At 46.0% G+C, this 25,316-nt stretch overlaps 2 protein-coding genes across 3 annotated transcripts in view; both read right to left on the bottom strand.

The window, feature by feature from the left end:
* Window positions 1–17,317, bottom strand: part of CHAT (choline O-acetyltransferase) — a 36,565-nt gene extending 19,248 nt beyond the window's left edge. For both annotated transcript variants that reach the window (XM_042792263.1, XM_042792270.1), the window contains exons 1-7: window positions 17,169–17,317; window positions 14,130–14,274; window positions 11,837–12,028; window positions 9,545–9,663; window positions 8,084–8,137; window positions 5,208–5,388; window positions 4,035–4,212 (exon numbers count right to left, since the gene is read on the bottom strand). In XM_042792263.1, the coding sequence (XP_042648197.1) occupies window positions 4,035–4,212; window positions 5,208–5,388; window positions 8,084–8,137; window positions 9,545–9,663; window positions 11,837–12,028; window positions 14,130–14,171 (766 nt within the window). In that variant the 5' untranslated portion in view covers window positions 14,172–14,274; window positions 17,169–17,317. The remainder of the gene's footprint in view (window positions 1–4,034; window positions 4,213–5,207; window positions 5,389–8,083; window positions 8,138–9,544; window positions 9,664–11,836; window positions 12,029–14,129; window positions 14,275–17,168) is intronic.
* A 1,397-nt stretch (window positions 17,318–18,714) lies between these two features.
* Window positions 18,715–20,947, bottom strand: SLC18A3 (solute carrier family 18 member A3). Its single transcript, XM_032994079.2, has one exon. It carries the CDS (start codon window positions 20,945–20,947, stop codon window positions 19,361–19,363), a length of 1,587 nt encoding a protein of 528 aa, XP_032849970.2. The 3' UTR covers window positions 18,715–19,360.
* Between the last annotated feature and the right edge of the window lie 4,369 nt (window positions 20,948–25,316).

The raw sequence follows: 25,316 nt of genomic DNA, 5'->3' as shown, positions 1-25,316 counted from the left end.
ATGTTGGTTTTGTGTTCTTGTATTAAAACCCTCTTCTCTCTCCTGACCCCGGTCATTTCTTGTACTTTAGAGGAATAAGCTCTGGACTGGGTATATTGCCTACATCACATGAGGAAACATCTGTGCATGAGGTTGTGAGCATGTGGCACATGTGGCAACATGGTATTGCCAAAATCATGGGTTGCCACATTCCACTTTCCTCCTACCACTAGTGTACTGCTGAATAAAATGTGCTTTTTTCTGGATCTCTTTCTCTGTTTCTTTTTCCTATCCTGTCACTCTTGCTTCTACAGGTGGACTACAAAGGCTATTTTAGCGTTGTCCTCAGTGCATTCATCCTTATTTATGGCATATTTATGCAGGGTTTTTTCCTCAATTTCTTTAACTCAGAAATATTATGAAGGCAAAGGTTTGTTTGCTTCTTAGGGCCAGTTTGAGGAATAGGAAATATTTAATTGTGACCACTTAATACAGCTCTTAATTGAAAAGATAAAACTGTGGAACCTATAACAAGAACTTGTTTTATTCAAAAACATATAACATCATTAATTACTGTTAAATGGTTGTTAACAAGATCAAAGGAAAAAAGGGCTTTCAAACATCAACTTAAAATTCTCTCCACTTAACAGATCAGCTTTCATCTGCTGGCTTTGCTAGATTTTGTTTCAGAATGTTCTTAACTAAATCTATGAATTCAGATTGATCAAAACTTCTTGCAAGTCTGTGATAAGTTTAACAAATCTGTGCTCAATTCAGGAGATGAATCTAGCTGAAAGAATGGAAAAAATATTTAAAACAATTCTGATTTTCACTTGAAATATGGAGACATTTCAAAATGTGCATGTTTTTAATGTTTGCAAATATGAAAAGTAGCTTGATCCTCTGAAAGAACAGCATTTTTCAAAATAAGGAAAAATGTACCTTCCCAAAATGAGTAACATAGGTTAGTGAAGAGCTAGAAAGAAACCAGATGCTTGTTATCATCCAGGTTCATTCTTCAGATATTGCGTAGTAAAAAAGAGCACAAATACTCAAGAAATGAAAAAGGTGTCAAGAGAAGGAGAGGCAAGTGATGGCAGTGGCTGAGAAGGAAGTGGGGGAGCTGTGGCCTCTTGCAGGTTATGGCAAGGTGCTGTCTATTGCTGTCTGGCGGCTCCTGCGAGACATCATTGGCAGCCATGGGCTCGAGTGACAGGGGTGGCCAGCCTGGCTTCTTGCAGGCTGCTTTGGCACCTGGTGGAGTGCATAGTGTGTTGTCTTTCCTTGCCCACAGAAGCAGAGTCCTAGGGAAGGCACCTGGCATTCCTGTCAGCTCCTCCAAGGACATGAGCCAGGAGATTGTAATTGATGGAGCATGTAGATAGGTTGAGCTTTCTGCTGGTGATCTGTGCCGTCCCACAGCAAGTGAAACACTGATGTGCCTATTAATTGTCTTCAAAAGCATTCAGAAGCTTTATAAGGGAGAAGACATGTCCCTGTCCACTTGGCTGTAAAGTTATTCTAGTATTTGACACTTTCAGGGCTGACCATAACTGTGGTATTTATTCCACTGGTGGTCTGGGTATATCAACGCAGAGGCTGAAAAGATCCTTGTGAATGGAAGTTGCCCCATGTACATCAGCTGCTGGTATTTGTGGACAGGCACCTTTAAGGAAAAACTGCTTGGATAGCGGTTTACAAACTGCTCACAGCTTGCTCAGCATTCTGCTTTATGTTGTCTGATAGGTTTATATATATTTCATTGTGGCTGCTGCCCACACATCTTTGACAGATATGAAGCCCTTTTTCTGACATATGGCCTCAGGGTATCTTGAGTCTAGGTACTAGAGTGAATAAAATTAAGCTCTGCTAGAAACAGAAAAATAGGGGAAAGATGTCCTTACTGAAAGAAACAGACAGGTCCAGAGAGCTGATCAAACACTGAAAAAAATTACCATGTAAAGCAGGCAATGAACTGCACAAGAACTCATGAACCATAACTTGGGATGGAAAATAAGTATTTCCAGAAAGAGCTGAAACAGAGGAAAAGTATGAGAACAAGCCTAAAGCCCTGCAAGACATTTCTTGTCCTTCTCCCTTTCTAATGCACACAATTGCATTGAATTGGCCAGTCAGTTTTTCATTAGTTGTGGTTTTTGGTTTTAGAAGACAGTTCTGAATCAAAATCACGTATAGTATGCATGGGACAGCAGCCCCTATAGCAGTAAGAATTATCTGCCTGTACTTGGGAGAGTGAGTTAGTTTTGCAGCCTGAATGCAGTTAAAAAAACTGAATGTGTTTATAAATCAGTGATGGCTGGTTTTATTACAATTTCTTTGAAATTTGCTCACCTAGAAGACCTATCCTCTACTTGTAGGTCTATGCAGGCCCATGTATGTACCTCCTTCATAACCTCTGCAAAGCACTGTATAGGTCTCCTCCATCCCAAAGCATCTTCTCTTTCTCTGCCCAGTACAGAACAATTGTGGAGTGACCCCTTCCACCTCACACTGTTTCACTAGAGGCTTTTCTCTTCCTCTGTTAGTTATTGTGGCATCAACATTTCACCACAGATAAGAAAGAAAAAATGGCTTTTAATAATAATGTATCCATGTGTTACAGCAATGCATTTTACCATATAGAGGAACTGTGCTAATACACAGCTAGGATAGGACGGTCTAGGATGGGATTCATGCTTCGATTAGAGAAGTCTGACAGCACAGTGCTGTGATATTTGCTAGTGCAGAATCTGTTTTTTTCATCTGCATAACTGAGTTGGTTTGCTTCCTCATTAAAATGAGTACCTCAGCAAATGCCAGGCAATCAAAAAACACTATAGAGATGGTTCTGCTAGTTTTTGTTATTTTTCTTTTTTTCTTTAGGATGATGTAGGTTTACAAAGATGATTTTGCTGCAGGTTTCAAGGTATTCACTATTTTTCTTAAAAACGTGGCATGAAGATAAATGATTTGGTGTTTATCTCAGTTTTAATTAAAATGCGGAATCTTTTTTTCTCCTGCTTTAAAAGTACAGGGAGGGGAGGAGAAAGCCTGAAGATGAGACTGGTACCATGTAATAATGCTGTAATAATGGCCAGGACACTTTGTGTATGTGTGTGTTTATCTATATAAAGTTATTATAAGCACAGGTAAACTTGAATAAGAAAAGGGAAGATCTTCCTTGGGATGGTAAACACATTTTGAGACTATTGGCAACTCTTGTATATTCCAGGGAATCAGTAAAACAGCAATATTTTCTGTAGCACTGCTGAACTGGGGATAAGGAGATGAGTTAACATTTTTATCAGGAGGGAAAATGAATACCTAAGTCATCTAAAATGGCAAAAAGGAGGATGTTTACATCACTTAGCTTCAGGGTAAAATATATAAGGTGTGAAGTGATATAAGTGATTAATTCCACCCTTTATTTTCATCTATTTCAAAGTCAGGCATTTGAGTATAGAATCCAAGACAGCTAAATGCTGCCTGTTGTTGGAAGAGAGAGAGTGAACTATCCCCAGATAAGTGGTGTCACCCTTCCTAGATACTTACTTAAGATTTGGATGAATCAGCCCTGGTACCTTCTATTTTTCTCCATTGACTAGAGAGAGTACACAGCTAGATTCAGTAGGTGTTTAACTTGTCAATGCCTTTGTTAGATTAGATGAAAAACGTCTAATAGTTGCCAAAAGCTAAGATGATACATCATTCCTATTGGTACAAAATGGATGTAAAGAAAGAGACAAATCACAAAATCTGATGTAATGTAATTTATGTGATGAAAAGCAGAGAATGGAGTGAGAGCTATTTACATGGTGTAACACTTAAACATACACAGCCAAAGGGTCAAACTGTATCTGCTGCTTCCCTGGAAACATACATATGAACAGTTACAGGTATTGAGTTTCCTCCTGCTAGAAAGATTCAGCAGTGAGGTTGCACATTCAGTCCTGTATTTTCTGTAATGTTCACTCCCAGCAAAGAAAAGCAATGATGGTGAGGAGGAAGAGGAGGAAGATGATGAAGAAGAGAAAGCTGGGATTGCTGCTGCTAACCTTTCATAAGGATTGTCCTGGCCTCTGCCCACTCTGTTCTTCCATCTGTTGTCAGCAGGCCAATGGGAGGCAGCATTTCCTCTTCATTCTCTGCCATTTTGGCTATCTTTCGTAACTGAGTGAAAAGATCTCCCTCACTGAGACGACGGAAATTAATGACAACATCCAAAACAAAAAACTGCAAAAAAATGACAGAAGTCAGACGAACAGTCACAGATGGGTTGGGCCCTTACTGGTCCAACATTTTGCTTTCGCCTTGGTGAGTGTTGAGATGCTGAAGTCCTGCCTGGAGAACCAGGTCTGCAGTCAATGGAGCACTAAACCACTGAGGACTGGCCCAGTGCTCATCCCTCCTGTGTTTTTACACCAGTGTAATGTCAGTTGCTACAGGGGACTTATATTGTGTGTTGGGCTCAAATAAAACATATATTATTTGAATAAGATTTAAAAAAAACCCTGAAGAGATAAAATCAGGAAGTATGCAAATAATTTCCATGGTATTATTTGTCTAAAAATAACCTGGAGAATCTAGAGAACTTCCTGTTGAGGTGAAGAGCAGGACTTCCTGGGAAAGGGACCACTGGGATCCACCCCTTCATTCCAAGGAGGCCTGCAGGCATGGCTTCAGGACTACAAATAGTCAAGCCGGGCTATAAGGTACTCTGCCCGGCCAATATACCCTGCTGCTTGATGGCATTTATCATTTGGGGCAGATTCACTCTAACACTTCAGTATTTCTGCCTGCACCTGTGCTAACTTCTTCAGGCATAGTTTAGGCCTCCTGCATGGGACGGTGGTATATATGCCACGCGTTATGTGCCAATACTTGACTGTCAGGAGAAGAGCACTTCCAGCAAATGCACTCTAGTAAGATTTTTTTTCCTCTGTGGTTTCATCTCTGTTTAATAAACATTTTTGTTCAAATGAGAAAGCAAATGAATTCTGCCACATTCCTCCTTTCTGCATGACTGTACTTGGAACATAATGTGGGCTAAGCACAAAAATGCTGCAGAAGCATCTTTTGGAAGTATTGACAGTGAATGCTTGGTAAGATGTGAGCCCATACGTAGCACACTAATTGTGTTTCTGAACAGTGATTATATTAGGCTTTTCTTGAATGAATTTAAGCTAACTAAGAAATATAGAAAGGTATAAAAAAGAACACTCATTTACCTGATTGTTACAAGCAACAATGATGTGTTCTGGTTCTGGCATTACACTGCTTTTCTGGGCCACGAGGGTATCTTTGGTATGTCCTGGAAGACGATAGGAAGAAAAGAGTCCATAGTATTGCTTCATACAGAGAGGATGACCAGACAGCTGTCCATGAGCAAAATCAACAGGTAAAGCATGGCTGGAGAGAGAGAAGAAAAACAAAGCCAGAGGAAAAGAGGGGAGAGAGGGGAGAGAGAGACAGAAAGGAAAAGAAATCTAATCTGTCCTTTGTTCTGTTACAATTAGATCAGGTATAACACAAATTGAATAATAAAATGAGATTACAGTATAAGGGAAATAAATGAATTCCCATACCAAAGTTAAATACATCATTCCTGGCAGCTTCATGCATATTCATTAAGCAATTGCATTATCATCTAGTGGAAATGGAAGGAATAGCAGGTCACAAGCTGCTTTGCAATGTGTGTGGGAAGCCTGTCTAGATGGGACCTCAGAAACTTGCCAGGACAGAAGTCAGCCAAACAGCTGGAAAACAGACAGCACCTTGAAAAAAAGTACTGATGAAATTCAGTGCAAATCACAGTGATCCTGTACTGTGTAGAGTGTGCGAGAGGGCCTTGCCTGATGAACACGGACAACTGGGGCAATACAGAGAGCATTTCTGTGTTCCATGGAGCCTCACTTATGTGCTAATCCTTACTTACACTTAGAGGGGAGTAAGTACTGAAAACCTGTTCTCTTTTTATTGGGAGGCATGTGAAAACAATACCTCCTAAAAGGCTTCTTTAGTGGTCAGAAAACAAAAAAAGAAGTTATCACAGTTATGATTATGGATTGTAAAATATCCCACTGACACTGCAGCAGGAAGTAATGGTGCTGTCGCTCAGGAGAGGCTGCAGAGACCACAGGAGGAAGAAGATCTTGTGGTGCAGAGATTTTCCCTCAGCAGGAGAGGACTAAGCTTCCAGCCTGCCAGAGAGGGGCAGGGTCAAAGAAGCACACAAGGACAGTTATTGTCATACAGCTGATATGGGGTAATGTTTTATGCTTGTTTATCTTGTTTAACTGTCTCTTTAGAACTGGTGCAGTTCTAAACCTGGGCTGTTGGCTTTGGTTGCTGGCTCTCAAACTCTCCATATCACTTATTTCCTTGTACAGGTACTTAATTTTTTTGTTCCTTATCAGCAAACCAGGGCTATTAGTGTTCTCTTTCTCCCACATTTTGCATAATGCAGAAATCTGCTTATATTTAACAGTTTTAAAGAGCATCTATGATGATCAAAAATAGCAGAATAGCATGGTAGATTTAGATAAGACAATCTCTAATTATAGCAGTTAAGAAAGGGGTTATTAACTCTGACTGATGGCACCAGAAAACCTTGTTCTGGTTTAGGACATGTCTGTGTAAGATCTCATAACTCTTTTGTGAGCAGGTTAGGCTTTGTTTGAAATATTTAGTCCTGGCAACTGCATAGATATCTGCACAGTTAAAACTAAACGCCTGGGTTTGGACTGGAATATTGTGCATCTGCATGTGTGATGATGCTTGGAGAGAAGCTAGCAGTACACTCACTGGTAGAAGTCCTTACCAGCAACAAGAAACTGAAAATGTTACAATTACAGTGTCCTCATAATTAAACAGGAGGGGTGATAAGCAAACAGTAATAACCATATGAGGACACAGTAGTGAAGATTTCAATTATTATTGATTTAAGGCAAACAAACTGATCACAGGAGCCTTTGGATTTAGAGTAGTGAGGTCAAATTAATAAGAATTTAAATTATCCTTTGTTTGAGCAATGTGGTTACTTTCTCATCTCAGATGCTGTCATATAGAGATGCAATGAACTACATTAGCATGCAACTGTACTCCACCACATGCCAGTGCTGGTGTATGCAGTTGCATGGCATATCTTGGACAAAAGAACATGTTCTTAAATAAGTACGTCTTCTATATTTTTGGAGTAGCTGTTAGACTTTTGAAATAAAAAATAAAACAGCTTCTTCCTCTTTCTTTTATCTAACCCATAGACGATAGGGACTTTGTTGTTTGAATATGGACTTTGCTTTCCTCATCCAAATAAGCATTGGTTAAAGCCTATCACATAGGCCTCTTGTATTTCCAGGCAGAAAAATGACCCCTTCCCTACTATGGTGTGGTGTCCATTGTGCTTGGCTCTCCACTGTTTCTATTCTTACAAGCAGTAAACTTGGAACATAATAGGTGAGGTTAAGAAGTGCTATGTAAAACACCATTATGAGCCACCTCATACATGACTTAAAGAATCACGGATTTCCCCTATATTTATATACAGAAAGTAACAATGGCATAAGTAACTTCTTATTTTTACTAGCCACTGAACCAGCCTGCCTGTGATGAGGCTTCCTTCTCCTGGTAGGATGTGTTATTTCTGTTTTGGTGGGAGGGAGGCAGGCAGGCTGATGTTCTAAGTGGAGGGTGCAGTACATGGAGGGGGTACAGCACCCTGCCAGGTATCTGGTGCCAGGGAAGGTGTGAAGGCTGTGTAACTGCAGTGCTGATGCGATTTGGGTCTGGGGAGCACAGGCTTCCTGGTGTGTCCTCAGTAGCTCTGTTAGGCAGATTGTGTGTGTCCTTTAGGCTGCACAGCGCATGCTAGAGTGATGACTACCAGGCATCAAAAATGATCCTTCCCCAAACTGTTAGATTGGAGTAATAAAGCAGAAAGTGCATAAAAAAAATGCCAAAGTGCTTGCACTGAAACATGCTGGAGCCCCAGCCCTTCCAAATGGTGGAGAGCTGCAATGCAGCCTGACTGTGGGCATGTTAGAGCACCCTTGAATCAGAAGCCCTGCGGGTACTAAAGCAGCAGAAATTCTTTCAAGTTACTTACTTGTCCAGTAAAGCTTTATAGTCTTGCACTCCTGAAATGAGATTGGCGGCAAACCTGCAAGTAGCAGATAGAAGTGACATCAGTCTTTTGTCATTTCGCAATGCTGGGTTGTTTCTGAGAGACAGAGGAGAGCCCGAGTGATTGATGACACAGCATAAGGAGAGGAAGTCTTCTGGCTTGGCAAGAAGAGCCCCTGCCCCCACCCACAACCTAAATTAATTCATGTCAAGAGAAATATGAAATCCTAGAGATGGTCCCTTCAAATGGTTAAACAGACTACCATAGGAGGAAGCCCGAAAGAATTTATTTAGAGAATGGGAGCAGAGGCTGAATATTTAATAGAATACTTAACATGGGTTTCAATATCAATACTCATAAGCTGTCCAATTTATTAGAGTACTTCCTGTCCTAAGCAGATATTTTTTCTGCAGAGCTGTGGACAGGTATTTGCACTGTGTCTAAATGGGAGGCTCTGAGAAAAATATTTCCTTGTTAAAGCATGTGCATTAGAAAATGCAAAGTGGAGGTTTTTTGAAAGCTGCGTGCACAATAAATTTAGTCAGTAATGAATGGGAGCATTTATAGCTATGTTTAAAGTAAAAAGATACATTGGCTGTCTATGCAAAATGTTAAAATAACACATATTGGCTTCAAGGTTCTGGCTGTTTTATAATAGCATAAATTCACATGCTTTCAGTAATGAGCAGCTAGAGAGTGCTAAAAGCAAAGAGGAAAATTGCACTATATGAAGGTAGATTTCATCTGGTTTACTGTTTTAAAAGGAGAAAACGTTTTGGCAAAAGCTAAAGAATGGAATCCTGCTTTAAGGGTGTCTGGAGGGGTATATTCCATGCTTGGCTACTTGCTTACCTTTTCACTTTTTAAATGATTGTAATTGCTCACAACAGCTCAAAGGAGAAAGGTCAGTTCAGGGCTAGGAAGGATGGGCCTGAGGAAAGCAGTGTTCTCGGGGAGGAATGATTTCTGAATTCTTATTCTTAGATCCCCTGTGTTTCTGGTGCCCTTTTGGGTACCTGAGAGGGACAATTTAAGGCCAGCATGGCCTTTTCTGTTTGCAGGGTGGCTATGAGTCATAGCGATGGCATGTTAAAGACTGTTTTACTTTAAACAATGTGTCAGAAATTAGTATTTCTCTTTTCCATTGCAAAATGGTTTTCTTGAATTATACAATTAAAAGCTTTGCAAAAATTCCCTTAAAAAGTTATAAATCCCATGGCATTTTTTTTTCCATGCAATCAGTGTAATAGTAATGACACTTTCATTTCTGAGTATCAGTATAAGTAACCCCAGAATCACTGCCCTCAGTCTGCAGGACTAGTAGGAAATCATTTAATGGTTTCAGCCCTTATATTTTAATGAAAGTTGATTGTCTTTTTTCAGAAGCAGTACATTTAAAATACCCTTTCATTTAGCAAAATCTGCAAAGTTGTAGTACATTACCTCAGCTGGTCATTTACATCCTTGAAATACTGACGAGCAAAGATAACTGCTGGGCTAGAATTGACTGGAAGAGCTAGCCGGTTGTTGAGGTACATGTCATCCAGCCAGTAGTTAAACACCTAAGGGAAGGGGACATGAAATCTTAAAGCTATGAACAACATGAGGAAAGGAAGTCTGAGGGTGAGAGGAGAGTGCTTGGTGCTCCTAGTGTCAGGCATGGGCTCTGATTAATGGAGCTGCTGAGCATTTTCAGTCTGGGCTCTGTGACCTCAGCTCAGCTGAAATCAGCCACAATTCCATAATCCTATTTTTCAATCAATGGCAATTTACAGTGTGTTCCATTAAAAAGTAAACAAGCTCCATATTGTGGTGGTTTGGGTATTTTGTTGTTTGCTTCTCTCTACGACAAAAAAATGTTTGAGTACAGCGTGCTAACTTGCTGACTCTTGAATAGCGATTGGGACATATTTAAGAAATGGACAGAATTTTACTAGTGATGGTTTTCCTCAGGGGGCCTTAAATATTTGTCAGTGATGCCAAGATGCTCTATTGTTAGCCATCAGATACTGTCCTGTAGCAAGATGGAGTGGGAAAGAAAATTTCCCGAGCCTAATTGTTTGGTCCTGCAGATACTGGCATGTGGATGGGGCCCCTGGAATTCCTTCTGTGTCCACTGACACAAATGCAGATTACGGATGCTTGACCCAGACAGACACACATATTAAATTTCTAAACATTTTTATTGAAAATACATATGTATGATATCTGCATTCCTTTATGTGTGAGTAGATTCTGAAGAATCATTATTTGGAAAATGGAGGCTTTCATAAAAAGATCGAATGGTCTTTCTGAATTTAGTGGGCATGCTTTGCATATAGTAATATAAACAACAACAAAATTATGCAAAAATAATTATGAATGCATGCATCAGTTGAAAAAGTTTTCCTCTGAGATATTTCATTGCTGTTAGAACAGATGCTTCCCCCACAGTCTCTGGAGTCTTCAGGAGAACAGGCTAGAGCTGTACTCCTGGCAAGTTAAATTCCAAATAAAAGCATTACTAGTTTATTTTAAGAATCGGGTATTTAATTTTAATAACCAGTATTTAAAGTTGAGACGTTTCAGAAAATGCTTATACATGTAATTTTCATGCTATAGGTGGGTAAACGAACAGTTGTCTCCTGGAACACTATTTGTTATCAGGAACACTATTTAAGTGATGGTTAATTTAGCCACCAAAACCATGAAGTTCTATGATCAGAATAACAAAACGAGATTGAGCAGCATTTAGTGGAGCCCTCAGACTGTGGCAACAAGTAGTTCAGAAATTAAGCACTGCTTTTAAAAAAGCACTGCCAGTACCGTAGCCTTTTTTTCTGACTATAGCAACAATTTGATAGAGTTTTCTTGTGGGTCACAAAACTGAAAAATTAAGGTAGAGGCACACTTCAGTGACATCAGTAGGAAGCCTGCAGGCTTTCGCGGAATCCATGAAACCATTCAGTGTCTCTCGTCCCTGCTGGGATGGAAGGACTTCAATAAAATCAGTTTCTAGTTCTCAGCTGCCATATTCTAACATGGTTAATGCAGGCAGGATGAACTGTGACTCTGTGGAATGATAAAATCTATTTTATCTATGGCTTATTTAATTTTCCTGTCTTGGGAAGCAGAAAGCTGGACTTTTTTAAAGGCTGAGGTTTCAGCATGGTTTATGTGATATATATGTGTACATATGTGTGTGCCTATGCAGCAAAGGGAATATTTCAGGATAACTACATTGGCATGGTGTGACAATGAATGGCAAATAATAATTTAATTTAAAAAGAGTAATTCCTATCCTAAAGTATTCCATTCCAGAATAATTTGACTGTATCAGAGCTTTGGGTAGATGGGTATACAAGGCATTTTCTATAGCCTGCTCAGAAAGCATTTTTCATTTTAATAAAAACTCTAAATCCTGTTATTAAAGTGAAAGGAAGAAATTACACCCCAAAATGGATGTAATATAGTGCTTCCTACAGGTAGTGCTGACACCTGTGTGCATGCACCTGAGATGCATGAGTTCCCTCATTTATGTCAACAAACTGTTGACCTGAAAATGTAATAATGACATGGATTTTGACATAATTTGAAAATTCTAGCCTAATATGTCTGAAATATTAATTCCCTTTGGTAGAATCTGATGTGACCCATTTGCATTGACCCACTGAAAGAAAGCAGTGATCACCTACAGAGTTTATAAATGAGCATCATCCAACACTGCAATTATTTTTCTCATCTGCATTTGCTTACCCAGTTTGTTGTCTTTTCCCTTCTTTCCTTGAGGATTTGCTGCAGAGATTCCCCCAAGCCTCCTGCCATTCCAAACTGCTCCACAATGACCTTGGTCTTTCTAAATTGCTCCTCTGGAACCAAGTGTTTCATGCACTGTAGGTACATGCGTAAGGTCTGTTGCAGTGGTGGGACTGGAAGTTTTGGCACTGTCTAATCATAAAAAAAAAAAAAAAAAAAAATTAGCAAGTAATTCTACTTGCTCCCAAACTGTCCTCTTTTTTTTTTTTTTTTTTTTATTCTGTTGCTGATTAATATATTGCATCCCTTCTTAAATCCATTTATTCTGTTTTATCAGTTGAGATGCCTGATTTCTGCAAGTGTAATTGTGTGACTGCAGAGGGCTTTCATTAAGTCTTAAAATGCCTTGATTTTAGGACATAGTATGCAGTTGTATGCAACACTGAGGCAGTGGTATCTCTCCAGTAGCTCTATTTATAGGCCTTTGACCGATGAGGATTTCAAATGGATAGGTCAGGAAGCTAGTGGAAAACAGGAGAATATTCTGTGGTAAAAATTCTAGAAATTCTAGGGCAAACAGGCAAATAGGCATGATGCAAGCATATAGTCCGAGCTAGACTCTATGAAATCTTCAAATACATTAGAGCAAAATAAAATAATGCATTAGGAGAAGGTTTTTCATTAGTAAAGAAATACACTTAGCTTGTGATTAGTAAAACTGTGGGTTAATACTTGTCTGATTAGTAGTATGACTGGTTATAAAATTGCAGAAATAGAAAATGTGCAGGTCTGCCCATTTATTAGCACTGACTACATACAATCCTCAATAAACCTGTGTTTCACTCTGGCAGACCTCTGCCATCAGCCAGTCTGGGACCCTCCTAGAAGGACTGATAAAACATTTCTGTTTATACTTGCTTTATCCTTATCCTGTTTGGAGCAGAAGACCAATAGTGTCTGGGAAGAAAACAATCTCATGTTGTCCATGTAATTAAGCTTCCTTTGTTTTTTAATGTAGAATTAACCAAGTGAAGTGTAATTAGTCATTTAAAACCCAGAGAAATTATGGGGGCAGTGGGAAAATCAAGCAAGGATGTAATCCATGAAAGACTGGGAAATTGCAAGAGGCTGTGATGCTCTAAGCATGGTTCCTCAGGGAGGAGGACGTGTCTCCCAGTTGAGAAACTGTCATCTAATTCAGCTGTGCTTGTCCATTAGTGGTTAGTGTAGACCATAAACTTTTGCAGGGTTTATTTCTCTATTTTATTTTTGCCTCTCTCCTAGAGCAGGTAAAGTTCAGGTTTTTTAACTAGCTCTTGATGTAACAGACGTTCACTTTCACAGGGTTGCAGGACCATAGCGTGATTTCGGTTGGAAGGGATGTCTGGCAGTCACCTAGTCCCACCTGCTCCTCAGAGCAAGGCTAGCTGCAACCTCCTTTGCTAGTGCATGCAGGCAGGGAGGGGGTGGAGGAAGAGCTCTGAACAGAAGGCAGGAAGTGAGTGTCCCCTGAGCTCAAATATCAGTGCTGCCTTTTGACATCCACAGAAAAACCAGTGCTGCATTACATTTCCCTATCTAGAAACCAAAGATTTCAGATACTCATAAAAAATGCCATAGGATTACCTGTTATTAATGGAAATGCAAATCCAGTTTAGCCTGTAATGCACCCTGGATCTCAGAAATAAAAGAATGGTAATTCTACAGTTTCAAGATATGTTTAGTCAGGGCATATCTCTTCTGTCACTGAGTTCTTAGTCAGTGGAAATAGATGTGCCAAATAGTATTTCTTTTTGGTATCTGGCTTTGGCCCTATCTTTCTGTGTAAGGTCGCTATACAGTTCATGATTCTGCTTAGGAAAAAGTTTTAAACCCAAGGGGTCAATTGCTTTTAGGCATACATATCCAGAATCTTTTAAACCAGCTTGAAAATGAATCATATGTGATAGTTTGATAGGTCTTTACTATTAAGAAATAATTATATGCCATCTCTGACTGTGTAGTAATGCCTCTGCTGTCGTGTGTTAATATTTCCCTTACTGGAATTCTTCATAAGAGGTTGGGAGGAAGGGTGTATTTGGATACAAGATGCACTAAAGTTAGATCAAAGTTCCTGATTATAAACTGCTGCAGGATAACTAGTGTTCCCTGAAATGAAGAAATCAGCTCTGGAACAGAGCTTGGTTTACAATTACTATATTAATTTACATCATTAAAATCTGTTAAGTCACCTATCTTCAACCTTTTTTTTTTCTTTTTTTTACTTTTTGTTTTCCCAGAAACAGTCACTTACTGTCTCATCTTTACTGCATGTATCTTTCTCTTTCTTCTGCATGTTTTTTTCTAGGACAGGCGTTTCTGCATTTCTTTTGATATCTTTTGTTGAGGACAGAAATTGAAGCCACTTGGGGGCACTTATGGAGCCTCACGCCTCAGTTCTGGAAATAGAAAAGATTTAAAGTCCAGTCAGTACCCATTATTTATAACCAAAATATACATGGGGAGTATTCCCTGTGCAAGCATACATAGAAGCTTCAGAATGCAAAACTGAAGAGAAATAGAAGTACAACATTCAAAAGTAGCTGAACCGAGCCCTGTGGAGATTGCTCTGATATTCTGTTTGTCTCATTTTGCAATAAATTTCTTTATCCAGAACTATCTGATGCACATAAATGGTCCCTTCTCAGCATGGTTTATTCTGTCACTCTAATTTACTTCTCAATGCATTGTGCTGTGATCTGCACGCTTTGTATTACTGTTATATGTTAACTGGAGGAAAGAGGTCACTTTTCTTTGAACGTACTTATGTCGATGCAGGTAGTAGTAAGGTTGCAGTTTTCTATCTAAGGATCTTATATGTCCTCCCTTTACCATTTTATATGAAGGCACCAAATTCTTTAAATGTGTGTGTCATTGCACAGTTCCATGGACACAGTGAGATGCTGTAATCTCCATGTTAAAGATGTGGAAGCTGTGGAAAGAGGCTTCATGGAAACATGCCTTTACCCCTGCAGGCTAGAAGCTCACAGGGTGCCAGTGCTTTGGGGCATAGCTTTGGGCAGGGGGATCCCGTGAGCCTGCCTAGGCTGGCTGTGGGAGGACTGGGAGTGGTGTCATACACTGCATTTGAGCCTCTTTGCACAGCAGTCTTTCCAAATACCATATACCTATCCAGGGAGATGGCTTAACCTGCCAAAAGTCACAGGAGTAATCTGTGACAGAGCAAACACTTCTGCTTGCATCTCTCTGGGATTGTGCTTATCCTGGTTTTTACTTCTTAAAGATCCCTCTTATTCCTTTTCTGTACAAGAATAAGCTATATGGCACATATATTTCTTCCAATATAATAGTGCCCACACCAAGGAGTTGTCCTTCAATTATGGTGGTATAGCTAAAGCAGAGTAAGTTCTGTGTTCAGTCAGGTCTTGATGGATCAGTTTTGTTTTGGTTTTGTTTTGTAATTACTTTGCACTGTGTGTATGCAAAATATAAAAGACAACATGTATTGACTAAGTTGAAAAGAATGTTGTATTTCCTTTCTGAAACCTTTGGGACTATACAGTCAGGGCACTTGAATTATTTCTACAACAGCTTTTAAAAACAATTTGGATAAAAACCTACAGTGTATGAAAGTGAGACGAAGAGTTTTGGTTAGCAATGGGCAAGGATGGCTGTGCATTAGTCCTCTCCTGAGGAATTTTCGCAGCTATTCCAGCCCTGAGGCTCCAGCATGGCTCTGCTATGTGTTTATGGTCACTGACACCCTGTGCTGATCCTGTCCTCTCCCTGTCCTGCACTGGCTGCCAGTGGGGCCATGTGCTGTGAAGTAGGCTGTATGTGGTTGAGAGAAGTCCCTGGGGCCCTGCAGTGAGCCACACAGCAAACTCGTGTTGATCTGTCATCTGTTCACGATTTTAACCCAGGTGGGAGACGATTTCCCTCACAGAAAGGCCACATTAACGCGCTGCGCTGCTCTGCTCCCTCTCGTGTGCTACGCAGGTCTCCTCACTTAGTCATGCGCTCTACTGCTAGCAACACAGGTTCAGAGCACTTCAAATAACAGACACGTCCTGTAACTCTTGGAACACTGTGGCTTGCCCAATTGTTTATGGGCTGGCCTCAGCTCCCCACCTGTGTTCAAATACAGAGCAGCCATTTTGTCTTCAGAGCCCCTAAAACTATGTTCCACTAAAGGGAAAATCCTGCTGGTATTCTTCTCACTGGGACTTTTGTTCTTTCTTTCGCTATGTTTTTTGTCAAACTGCAATATGGAGTCACACCGACTACAAGTCCATACTGGCTCTCTGTGGGAAATGCTACTAATAACAGACTCACGTAACTGTAAAATCAGTGTGATAAAGAGTTTGGGGGTGGTAGCCTGAACTGTACTTTTCTCTGTCATGGGGATGAACTGAGGCTTTGTCTCTGGTTAGAGCGCTGACAGCTTAGCATCATGCCCAATCCTATATTTGCTTAATAAAGAACAAGGAAACTGACACAAGAGAAAATCCTGCAGAAATTCAAGATGACTTCAAAGTTGCTCACTCAGATGGCTGTGAGGTGCATTATCAAAGTTATTAGGCAAAAAAAAAATAATCCTAGCTGTTTTCATTTACAGCTGGCTTAACTGGAGGGCCAGGGTGAACAGCTTAGCAGGGTGACTGCGAGTCCTGGCAGGCTGGGGAGCTGGGTGGCCTTGCCCACAGCTCAAAGCAGCATCTCAAATCCACAACAAAAGGCACTGATCTCTCCGGTAGCAGATAGCAGAGAAGGACTGAAATAAGCCCATGCTCTTATACTTGAGTTCTCTGTACATTGTGGACTCGGGAGGCAGCCTGCAGTATATAACGCTGTTGGGGCATTACGCTCAGCTCCCACCTATTTATTCTCACTCTCAGTGTTACCGGGAAGATAAGCTTCAAGTTTTCAGGAATCTGTGCTTAAAGTTAAGAGGAGCGTTTGCATTATCAGGAGTACGTGTGTGAAGTGCGCACTACTGCGGCCGCTGACACTCTGAGAGGGACCGGGAGCCGCCCCGTCGCCTGCCGTGAGCTCCCTGCGGGCCGGGGAGCGCCCGGGCTCCGCCGGAGCCTGCCGCCGCGCCCCGAGACCTTCCCACGCCTCAATCCCGGAGGAGCCCCTTCCCTCCCGCACCGCCCGGCGCGGCGGGACCCGCGCCGCGGCAGTTTGGCGACGGGAGCCCTCTCGGCCCCGCTCCGCGCCGCGGGACCCGCAGCCCCCGCGCCCCTGCTCCCAGGCCCGCGGCTTTCCCACCCCGGCACTTGCGGCCGCGCCGTCGGGGCCGCGGGGCGCGCAGCCCGCCCGCCCGTACCTGCTCGTCGGGGCGCTCCGGGGCGGCTCCCGGGCGGGCTCCGCGCTGCGCCGCGGCTCTGTCCAAGGTACCGCCGCCTCCTCCGCGGCCTGGTCCCCTCTGGGCGGGGGCGTGCGGAGCGCCGTTCGTCCCCGCCGCCGCCTGGCTCCTCCCCGCCCGGCGCCGCCCGGCCCGGCCCGGCCCGGCCCTGCCCTGCCCGCCCCTCCCGCTGCGCGCAACAGGCGTTGCCGCCCTCCCTCCGCGTCCGGGCCGCGCCGCGCTTGCTCTGCCCCTTCTGCGGGCTGTGCCTGGCGGTGGCACCGGCGCCAGCTCGCCCTGCGCGGGCTGTGTCCCCAGAGGGCGGGCGGGAGGCGCCAGGCAGAGCCGGGCTCGCCCGCGCCCTCACCGCCGTCGGGGCCAACCGAGAGGCTCCCGGCGACGGCAAGGGGAGCCCCCGAGGGTTGCCGCGGTGACCCGCGTTGCTGCGAGGGTTGTCGCCAGCGACAGGGTTGTCGTCGTGGGGCGTCCGCGGCTCCCGAGAACTCCGATAGCCGAACGGGGCGGGCGGCGCTGCCGGCACCACGGCCGGGAGGGGCGGCAGCGGTCCCGGGAGGGGCTCGGGCTCTGCGGGAGCGGCCCCGGGGCGGCGGGCCAGAGGAGGCGCAGCCGTTGCCGCTGCCCACGAAGAGAGCGGCTGCCTTTCGGGAAGCGGGGCTCGGCTCCTGCCGCGGTAGCCGTTGCTCCTGCGCCCGACCCGCCGTGCCAAAGCACCGTCGCGGTGTTTTCGTGAGTTTTGCGCCGCCCGAGCAGCGACTCGACCTCCCCGGCGGGAGCCGCGGCGCGGCGGGGCCGCGCGTCCCGCGCAGCTGAGCGGAGCCGACGAGCGGCTTCTCTGCGCCTCCCCGCCGGCGCCCAGCTGCCCAGGGGCGGGCGGGAGCCCCTTAATAGATGCTGTGGCCGTTTATGTCATTTTTTTCCCTTTTTGCAATTATAAGTCATTTATTTTGTTTCCTAATGAGCTAGGAATTTAAAGAAACGATTTTATTTTATACCAGACTAAATTTAAAGGGCAAAATACGCACTCTGGTTCCACTGTAGTTGGATCGAAGGTTTCCACTTTTTGCAAAGGTTTGAATGAAGCACTTCACCTATCTTTTGTTTTGTTTAATCCCTGTCGGCTACACTGAAGTGGGCACGTTGCAATTGGGGCAGCATTCAGCACCAAGAAAGGCGTTCTCCAGTGTTGCATTTCTAACTACTAGTAATGTAATTTTCGGAATATTCAAAAATTGAAATTCATGATTGTGAGAATTAAATTCACGTGAAAATACGAGGAGCTGGCTTTATGTGATCGATAGCATGTTTGCAGTGCAGTGTTATTTGCTTGGACCCGTTTAATGTATGTTGAGAAGAATGAATGAGAACATTTTGTACCGGGGTTTTCTCCTGGGTGATTCTGGTAACTGATGAGGTTTGTTTTATGAGGAATTGTTACTGTAGGGGTTACACTGAGCACAACCAGCTCCCTCCCTCAAGCAGCCCTCAACAACGAAACAAAGACAATCGATCCCCTTCAGTTCCATTTATTCAGATAATATTATTCTTGTAGTTTGGACTTCAACATAATACAGTATATTGCATTTACTGGAGAGCAGCACAAGAGAGAAAAAAAGTACAATACTTCAGTTTATTCCCGAGGAAGAATAAGACGTTGTGATAGTTGTTGCTCTTCTTAAATATATGAAACCAACTGAAAATCTAAGTATATGTACACAAGATTTACCAAGTCCCTGAATATGCCATTCAAAATTTTACACAGGCTTTTTTTTGCTTTTCTTGTATTTTTTACAGAGATATACAGTATGTCACACACAGTTTCAGCTTGAGAAAACTTTGCACAATTACACCCCAGGCTGGTGGTTTTTTTGGAAGCATCTCCCCCACCTGATTTATGCCAATTATTATTCAGATAATTTTCTTCAGGATTGTCCCCCCATTCCCCATCCCCTCCACCTTGCCAAAATGCTGAAGGAAATACCAATTAAAAATAAGTCTAGAAGAAGAAAGCCATTACATCATGACAAAGGTTAAACTGTATATATTGCACATCGGTACAGAAACATAATGCAGTAATCCTTTCACACACCCTCCCCGCCCTTCCCTCTCTCCCACACGCCCCTCCTTGCTCCTGGGGTTGGGCTGCGTGGGGGAACCTAACTGTACTCATAGTCCGATGAGTCCTCCTCAGACACCCCTGTCAGGTCTCTGCGGTAAGAGTCCACGCCGTTCTCCTCCGTCTCACCCGCCGGCCGGAGGCTTTTGCCCATGCCTTTGCGCTCCTCCATTTTGATGGTGTCATAGAGTCCCTTAGGTCCTTCTTCAAGGAGGATGTTCGTCTCTGAGTGAGAGGGTTTCATTTGGCAGACGTTTTTGAGGAAGAGGAGGACAGGGGCGTATAGCACGTTGGCAAGCCCCATGCCCAGGTTGAGCTGCGCAAAGCCCATGGTGTGCACAATCTGGCCAGCCACAATGGGCCCCAGAGCGTACGCCACGGAGTAGGAGATGTCTGCGATGGCGTAGACACTGCCATACACTGAGACGTGGCGCACGTCCACCAAGAAGGCCAGGGTGGGCAGCAGGGCCGTGTCCACCAGGGCGATGCCGAAGCAGATGCCGCAGAGGGGAACGATGACCTGCCCGAAATTCCTGCAGGCTGGCACTAGGCAGGAGCTGGCACCGATGATGGCCATGCCCAGGGCCCCGTAAAACCACTGGAGGTGGGGGTACGCGGCAGCCAGCCGGACGGTGACGTAGACACCCAGCACGTGGGGGAAGAAGGCGGGCAGCCAGGTGAGGCCCACCTCCCACTCGCTGGCCCCCATGGACTCCTTCATCCAGTTGGCGATGGTGGGCTCCAGGAAGGCCAGGGGGATGTTGCAGGTGGCCAGGGCCCCTGCCACCACGGCGATGTAGGGGTCGACCATGAGGCGGTGGATGGGGGTGCCCACGGGCATGTTGGCCCGCGCCCCGGTGGCGCAGGGCGGCGCCAGGGCCAGCAGCAGCAGCCCGTCGAGGAGGCAGACGCAGGCCAGCACCAGGAAGGGCACCCGCTTGCCGGCGAACTCGTAGAGGACGCCGCCGAAGGGGGGGGCGGCCAGGCTGCCGAAGGAGATGCAGGCCAGCGCCGTGCCCAGGGCGCGGCTCCGCGCCGGCTCCTCGGCGTAGCGGTCGGCAATGAGGGCGATGCCGGCGGTGTCGGCGAAGGCCGAGCCCAGCCCCTGCAGGCTGCGCGCCGCGAACAGCGTCGCGTAGTTCTCCGCGAAGGCGAAGGTGGCGGTGGAGAGGAACATGACGGCCAGCCCGGCCAGCAGCGGCGCCTCGTAGCCCACGCGGTCGATGAGGGTGCCGCTGAGCGGGTTCACCAGCAGCTGCAGCATGGCCTTGGAGGCGAACAGCACCCCGATCTGCACGTCCTCGTTGCCCCCCGCGGCCGGCGGGTACCGTGCCGGCAGGAGGCTCCGGTTGCCGCCGCCGCTCTCGTTGCCCCCCGCGGGCGCGGACGGGCTGGCGACGCCCCCCCCGCCGCGCATGGCCTCGATGTAGTTGGGGATGATGGGCACGATGACCATGTAGAGCATGTTGTCCAGCAGCAGCGCCACGCACACCACCACCAGCAGCAGTCGCCGCTGCCGCCGCGCCTCCCCCATGGCGCTGCCCAGCCGCCGCCGCCGCTCGCCCACCGCCTCCGACAGCCGCGCCACGGCGGCCCGCGCCCGGCCCGCGCCCCCCGCCTCCGACATCGCCCTCAGCGCCGCCGCCGCCGCCGCCGCCCCGCCGCCGCCCGCATGGGGCACGGCGGGGGCGGCCCCGCCGCCGCCTCCGCCGCCCGAGCCGCTGCCGCCGCTGCTCACCTCCCGGTGGCCGCCGCCAGCCCGCGCCGCCGCTGCGAGGCGGCTCCGAGGGGCCGGCCCTCCATCACCACACTAATAAGCGCCGCGCACGGAAACCCCACCCGCCCCCGCGCCAGCCCCGCGCCCCCCCCCCCCCCCCCCCCGCTCCCTCCTTCCACCTCCCCGCCGGCCCGGCCCCGCCGCACGCCCGCCCTCCGCTCCCCGCCCCGCCCCGCTGTACCGCGCCGCCGGCGGCAGCGCTGCTCGGCCGCGGTAAGGGGGCTGCGAGGAGGGGGTGCCGCCGGTCCCTGCCCACCCCAGGGAGGGGGTGTGTGCCTTTGGGGGGCGGTGGCCCCACCCCCGAGGAGAGGACGCGCCAGCAGCTCTCGCCGCCCCGACGGCGCGGCTGCCCGCGGAGCCCCGGGCGGCCCTGGAAGCGGCCCCGGCTCCCACAGCAGCCTCCCGGGGCCTTCGCTGCCTCGTTACCTCTGGGCCCGGGCGGCGCAGGGGCAGAGCGGGGGCAGCGGGCCGGGCCCGACGTGCGCCTGCCGGTGCTGCGGGCAGCGGTCCCCTGTCCTCTCGGCCCTGCGCCGCAGCTGCCCCGGAGCGGCGGTCCGGGCACCGGCTCGCATGCGGGGGTCGGCGATTATCGGCTCGGCCCCTGTGCGGTGCGAGCTGCAAAGGCGCCCTCTGCCCCTGCACCGGGGCCGCAAGGAACCGCCACCCCCGCTTCCTCCCCCGGGCGCCCTGTGCCTCCGCGGCGCAGCCCGGACCCACCGGTTGCCGCCCTCTAACACGAGAGTTCCTGGCCGGGGCTGGCCCCCAACACCCGGTGCAGCCCCGCCGCCCGGGAGGCGCCCCCGACGGCGTGGCCGGGCCGGGGTAGGGCGCCAGAGCGCACGGAGGGGCTCGGGCTAACTGGGACCGCGGGTAGGGGGGGTCGGGCTGAGCCCTGCCCCTCCTCTGGGGGTGTGTGCTCCCCCCCAGGGGGGCAGCGCTCCCGCTGAGGAGAGCACCGAAGCTGCATTGAAATGCATAGAGCAACACAGTAACGACCTTCCTGCGTGCATGTCTAACACTCGGACAAATCCCAGGGATATGATCTTCAAGTGCGGTGCTTTTACTACTTCCCGGGCCAGTTCTGCAGCTGGAAGCTCTGCAGGGCAAGGGGCCTCATTTAGTATAGAGGCTTGGGTAATAGGAAGATAATCTTGGCATAGAGGGGGAATATATATTCCCGTATATATTAATAAATTCTTGTAGCAGAAATGACACGTGGACTGATCCAAGGAGGATCTCTGCAGAAGGCTGTATGAAATAACTGGATCTTTCAGCTGAGTAGATGTGGAGTTTGGGTGCCTTCATTTGCTTGTGTAGCTGGGCTTCCGTGGCTGAAAGGGAGATGATTTATCTGTCAGTTGCTGTATCTTGCTCCGTTGTCTAGATGGCCAGAAAGACTTAAAGATGTATCCCTGCATGGCATGCAAACAGATCCAATTGTGTTTACACAAGAGTCTTAAAGCACACTTAAAATAACAGTACCCCTAGACATCTATATTTCCATTGTTACCATTATTTGTTATTCGTTTACTACCCCCACTGTAAAGCTGCAGAAATACTCCACTGACAATAGGGACGAAGCTCTTGACCTGGGACTCTGAATAAGCGAGAATTCTAAATACTTCAAAAGATCATTTCAGAGTGTAGAAGGAAAGTGTCTGAGAGAATAGAAGAGTCTTATTGGAAGGGTACTGAGCTAAAGGCCATGGCTGCTGCACTTGGCTGCATGGCTCTGGATACTTGTCACCTGTGAGATTGATTTAGTTGGGGAAAAAAACCCCAAACACCACAAAGCCCATCCTCCTCTGATTCCTCAAACAGACCCTGGGGTAGCAGCCTGAGAACATATTTCTGCGAGAGACCACAGGCACAGGAGAAGCGTCTCCCAGGATGGTAAGCAAACTGCTGAAGGATGCACCTCCTGATTGGGATGGATATCACGTTTGCAGTAAGCAGTAATGGGTTGGGGGCAGATATGACTTTGGATCATTGCAGTGCTGCAGTCAGGAGTATTGGAATCTTGGCTCTTGCTTGATGAGGCACTTTATTTGATTAAAGTTTCCCTTTTAATCAGAGATATGGTCATTTCCCGTCTCTAAAATGGAATCTGGCTCTGGGGGTCATGTCTGGATAATAAAGGGACTGGTTCTCTTGTCTCAGGGGAGCTGATATCGAATTTATTACCATCAAGGGAAAGCAGAATTATACTTGTAAAATGTTGCATAATAAATTTAGCCTTCTTAGTAAATCAAATCAGCTGATACCCTTATCTGTAAGAGATGCGTCATCGCTACGTGAGCTTCTTTGACTAGACAGAACTAATGGGGAGAAGATGTACCTTCAAATGTGGTCATAGTTGATGGACCCACAGTAAATTAAAGGGAAAAAAAAGTCTCCCTGGTGTTTGGCTTAGAAATTCGTAATTATATTTGGAAAGGGACTTCAGGGTGAGATGAGACAACTTTTAAAATTTTGTACTTTTATCCCAAAGCCCAGAAGATGTGACACTTATTTGATTTGAAAGGAGGAATGTGGAGGAGGTGATGTACTTCATTTGTCCTCCAGTGCAGAACATGCGGTTTTGGAAAGCCGCTGTTAATGTCAAGGAGATGGAGAAGATTTTAGGTCTGTATAAAGAACAGAGTTGATTGCATCAGGACTTCTTACCCCTTTCTTTGTTCTAGAGGCTGTAGATGAAGGAAAATGCAGCTCATAATGACTATTTTGCCATAAAGAAGAATTTCTTCTTGAGTCAAAAAGAAACCCAGGGCCCAGGAAGTGAAATTACATTTAGGATCTTCAAGATTCAGAAAATATATAACACACATATAAGCCTAGAAACCTACACATCTGATAATGGTATCAGTTCAAGTTGAACGTGGGGGGAAAGTGGGGTTTAGTATGACCAGTTGGTCGCACTTCTAACACTCGCTTTAGTTTAAAAAGAAAGACTTACCTATGTTGGGAATTTTGGAAAAATGCAACAGGTTTCTCTCCAAAGATCAAAATAAATATCCAAGTAGTTAGACGGAAAAAAATTGACTTGTGTACAAACTGCACTTGCTTGTCCTGCTACCTACTGAATTGATAGTCCTTGCACTTTGGAATGACAGTTGTTTTTGATGCTGTATCAAGGTGATCTCACAGGAAGAGAGAGAGAAGCAACAACTGCTGTGATGCACTCTGCTGTCAGGAATAGACTTAAGTTAATTGTGCATCCTTAGGAGTCTTTCTTCCACAGGAGAAAAACATTTTGTTATGAGGAGTCCAAACACAATGAGTCAGAGAGTTAGAGTTCCTCATGTCTGCAAAATATTAATTTTCTTAATAGCCCGAGTACTTAATGTCTGCAATAGTGAGCTTGTCCTCTTAAGGATATGGCAATACTTTTTAGCACTTAGTGCTAAACTGTTTATGTATTTCTTTTCTAATTTTAATTTCTGATTAAAAGACCTGCTAATCTGATCCTGCTGAATAGGAGAGGCTCACCTAGTTTGACAAGTATGTTATAGTCTTTAGAAGTGTGGTGGAGGAAAAGGGAAGAGATAGAATGTAAAGTCCATTTTCAACAACTTCATTCCAAAAGCATTTTTGTGCACAAAATGGTCAGGCTGTCAAACAGAAACCAACAAATTTTTGCCGTGAGTGTAATTATTGAGAAGATATTGGGTATTTGCTTTAGCCATTAACATATTTCTGTATGTCAGTGGTAGTTGAGCTTCCTGTCCTTCCTGATTGGCACTAAAATCTTTGTTCCTGAGGCAGATGGACACATGGATGCAGGCAGAGGTTCACAAAGGCACACACAGGAGCTTTGGAGAGCAAAGAGGGAGTTCTGGTAGCGGGCTGGCAAATCCCCTGGCTGGTGGCACCATGCAGTGGCACCGGGTGGGGGGAGGCCAGGCAGGGCTCAGCACCCCTGGTCCTGCTTTGAGTTCTCGCTGGGCAGGTCTGGTTGGCAGTGCTGGCTGGAGAAGCCTGAGCCCCTTCAGTCAGTGGGGCTTTTGGCATTAGTGGGAATAGCCAGCAGGCACAGCCGTCTGGGGAGACCGTGTCTGTTGTAATTCTCTGTCAAAACTTCACGCGTGATACAGGTGTGACGAGGGATGGGGGCTGTACATGAAAGTGTGCCTGTCCATTTCTGTGAAAGCTGTGTTCAATGAGCAAAACTGCTCTTTATAAATGGTTGTCATAACCTCTTTTGGTTTTTGTCTTTTTT

Source organism: Tyto alba, unplaced genomic scaffold, assembly GCF_018691265.1.
Source record: "Tyto alba isolate M040663 unplaced genomic scaffold, T.alba_DEE_v4.0 Super-Scaffold_1, whole genome shotgun sequence".
Taxonomy (NCBI): Eukaryota; Metazoa; Chordata; class Aves; order Strigiformes; family Tytonidae; genus Tyto; species Tyto alba.
The sequence above is the reverse complement of the archived record's forward strand: the minus strand, read 5'-3'. Positions and strand labels throughout refer to the sequence as shown.

Bases quoted from the DNA above. Each gene is read 5' to 3' on its own strand.
- SLC18A3 (XM_032994079.2), bottom strand. From the start codon at position 20,947: ATGTCGGAGGCGGGGGGCGCGGGCCGGGCGCGGGCCGCCGTGGCGCGG.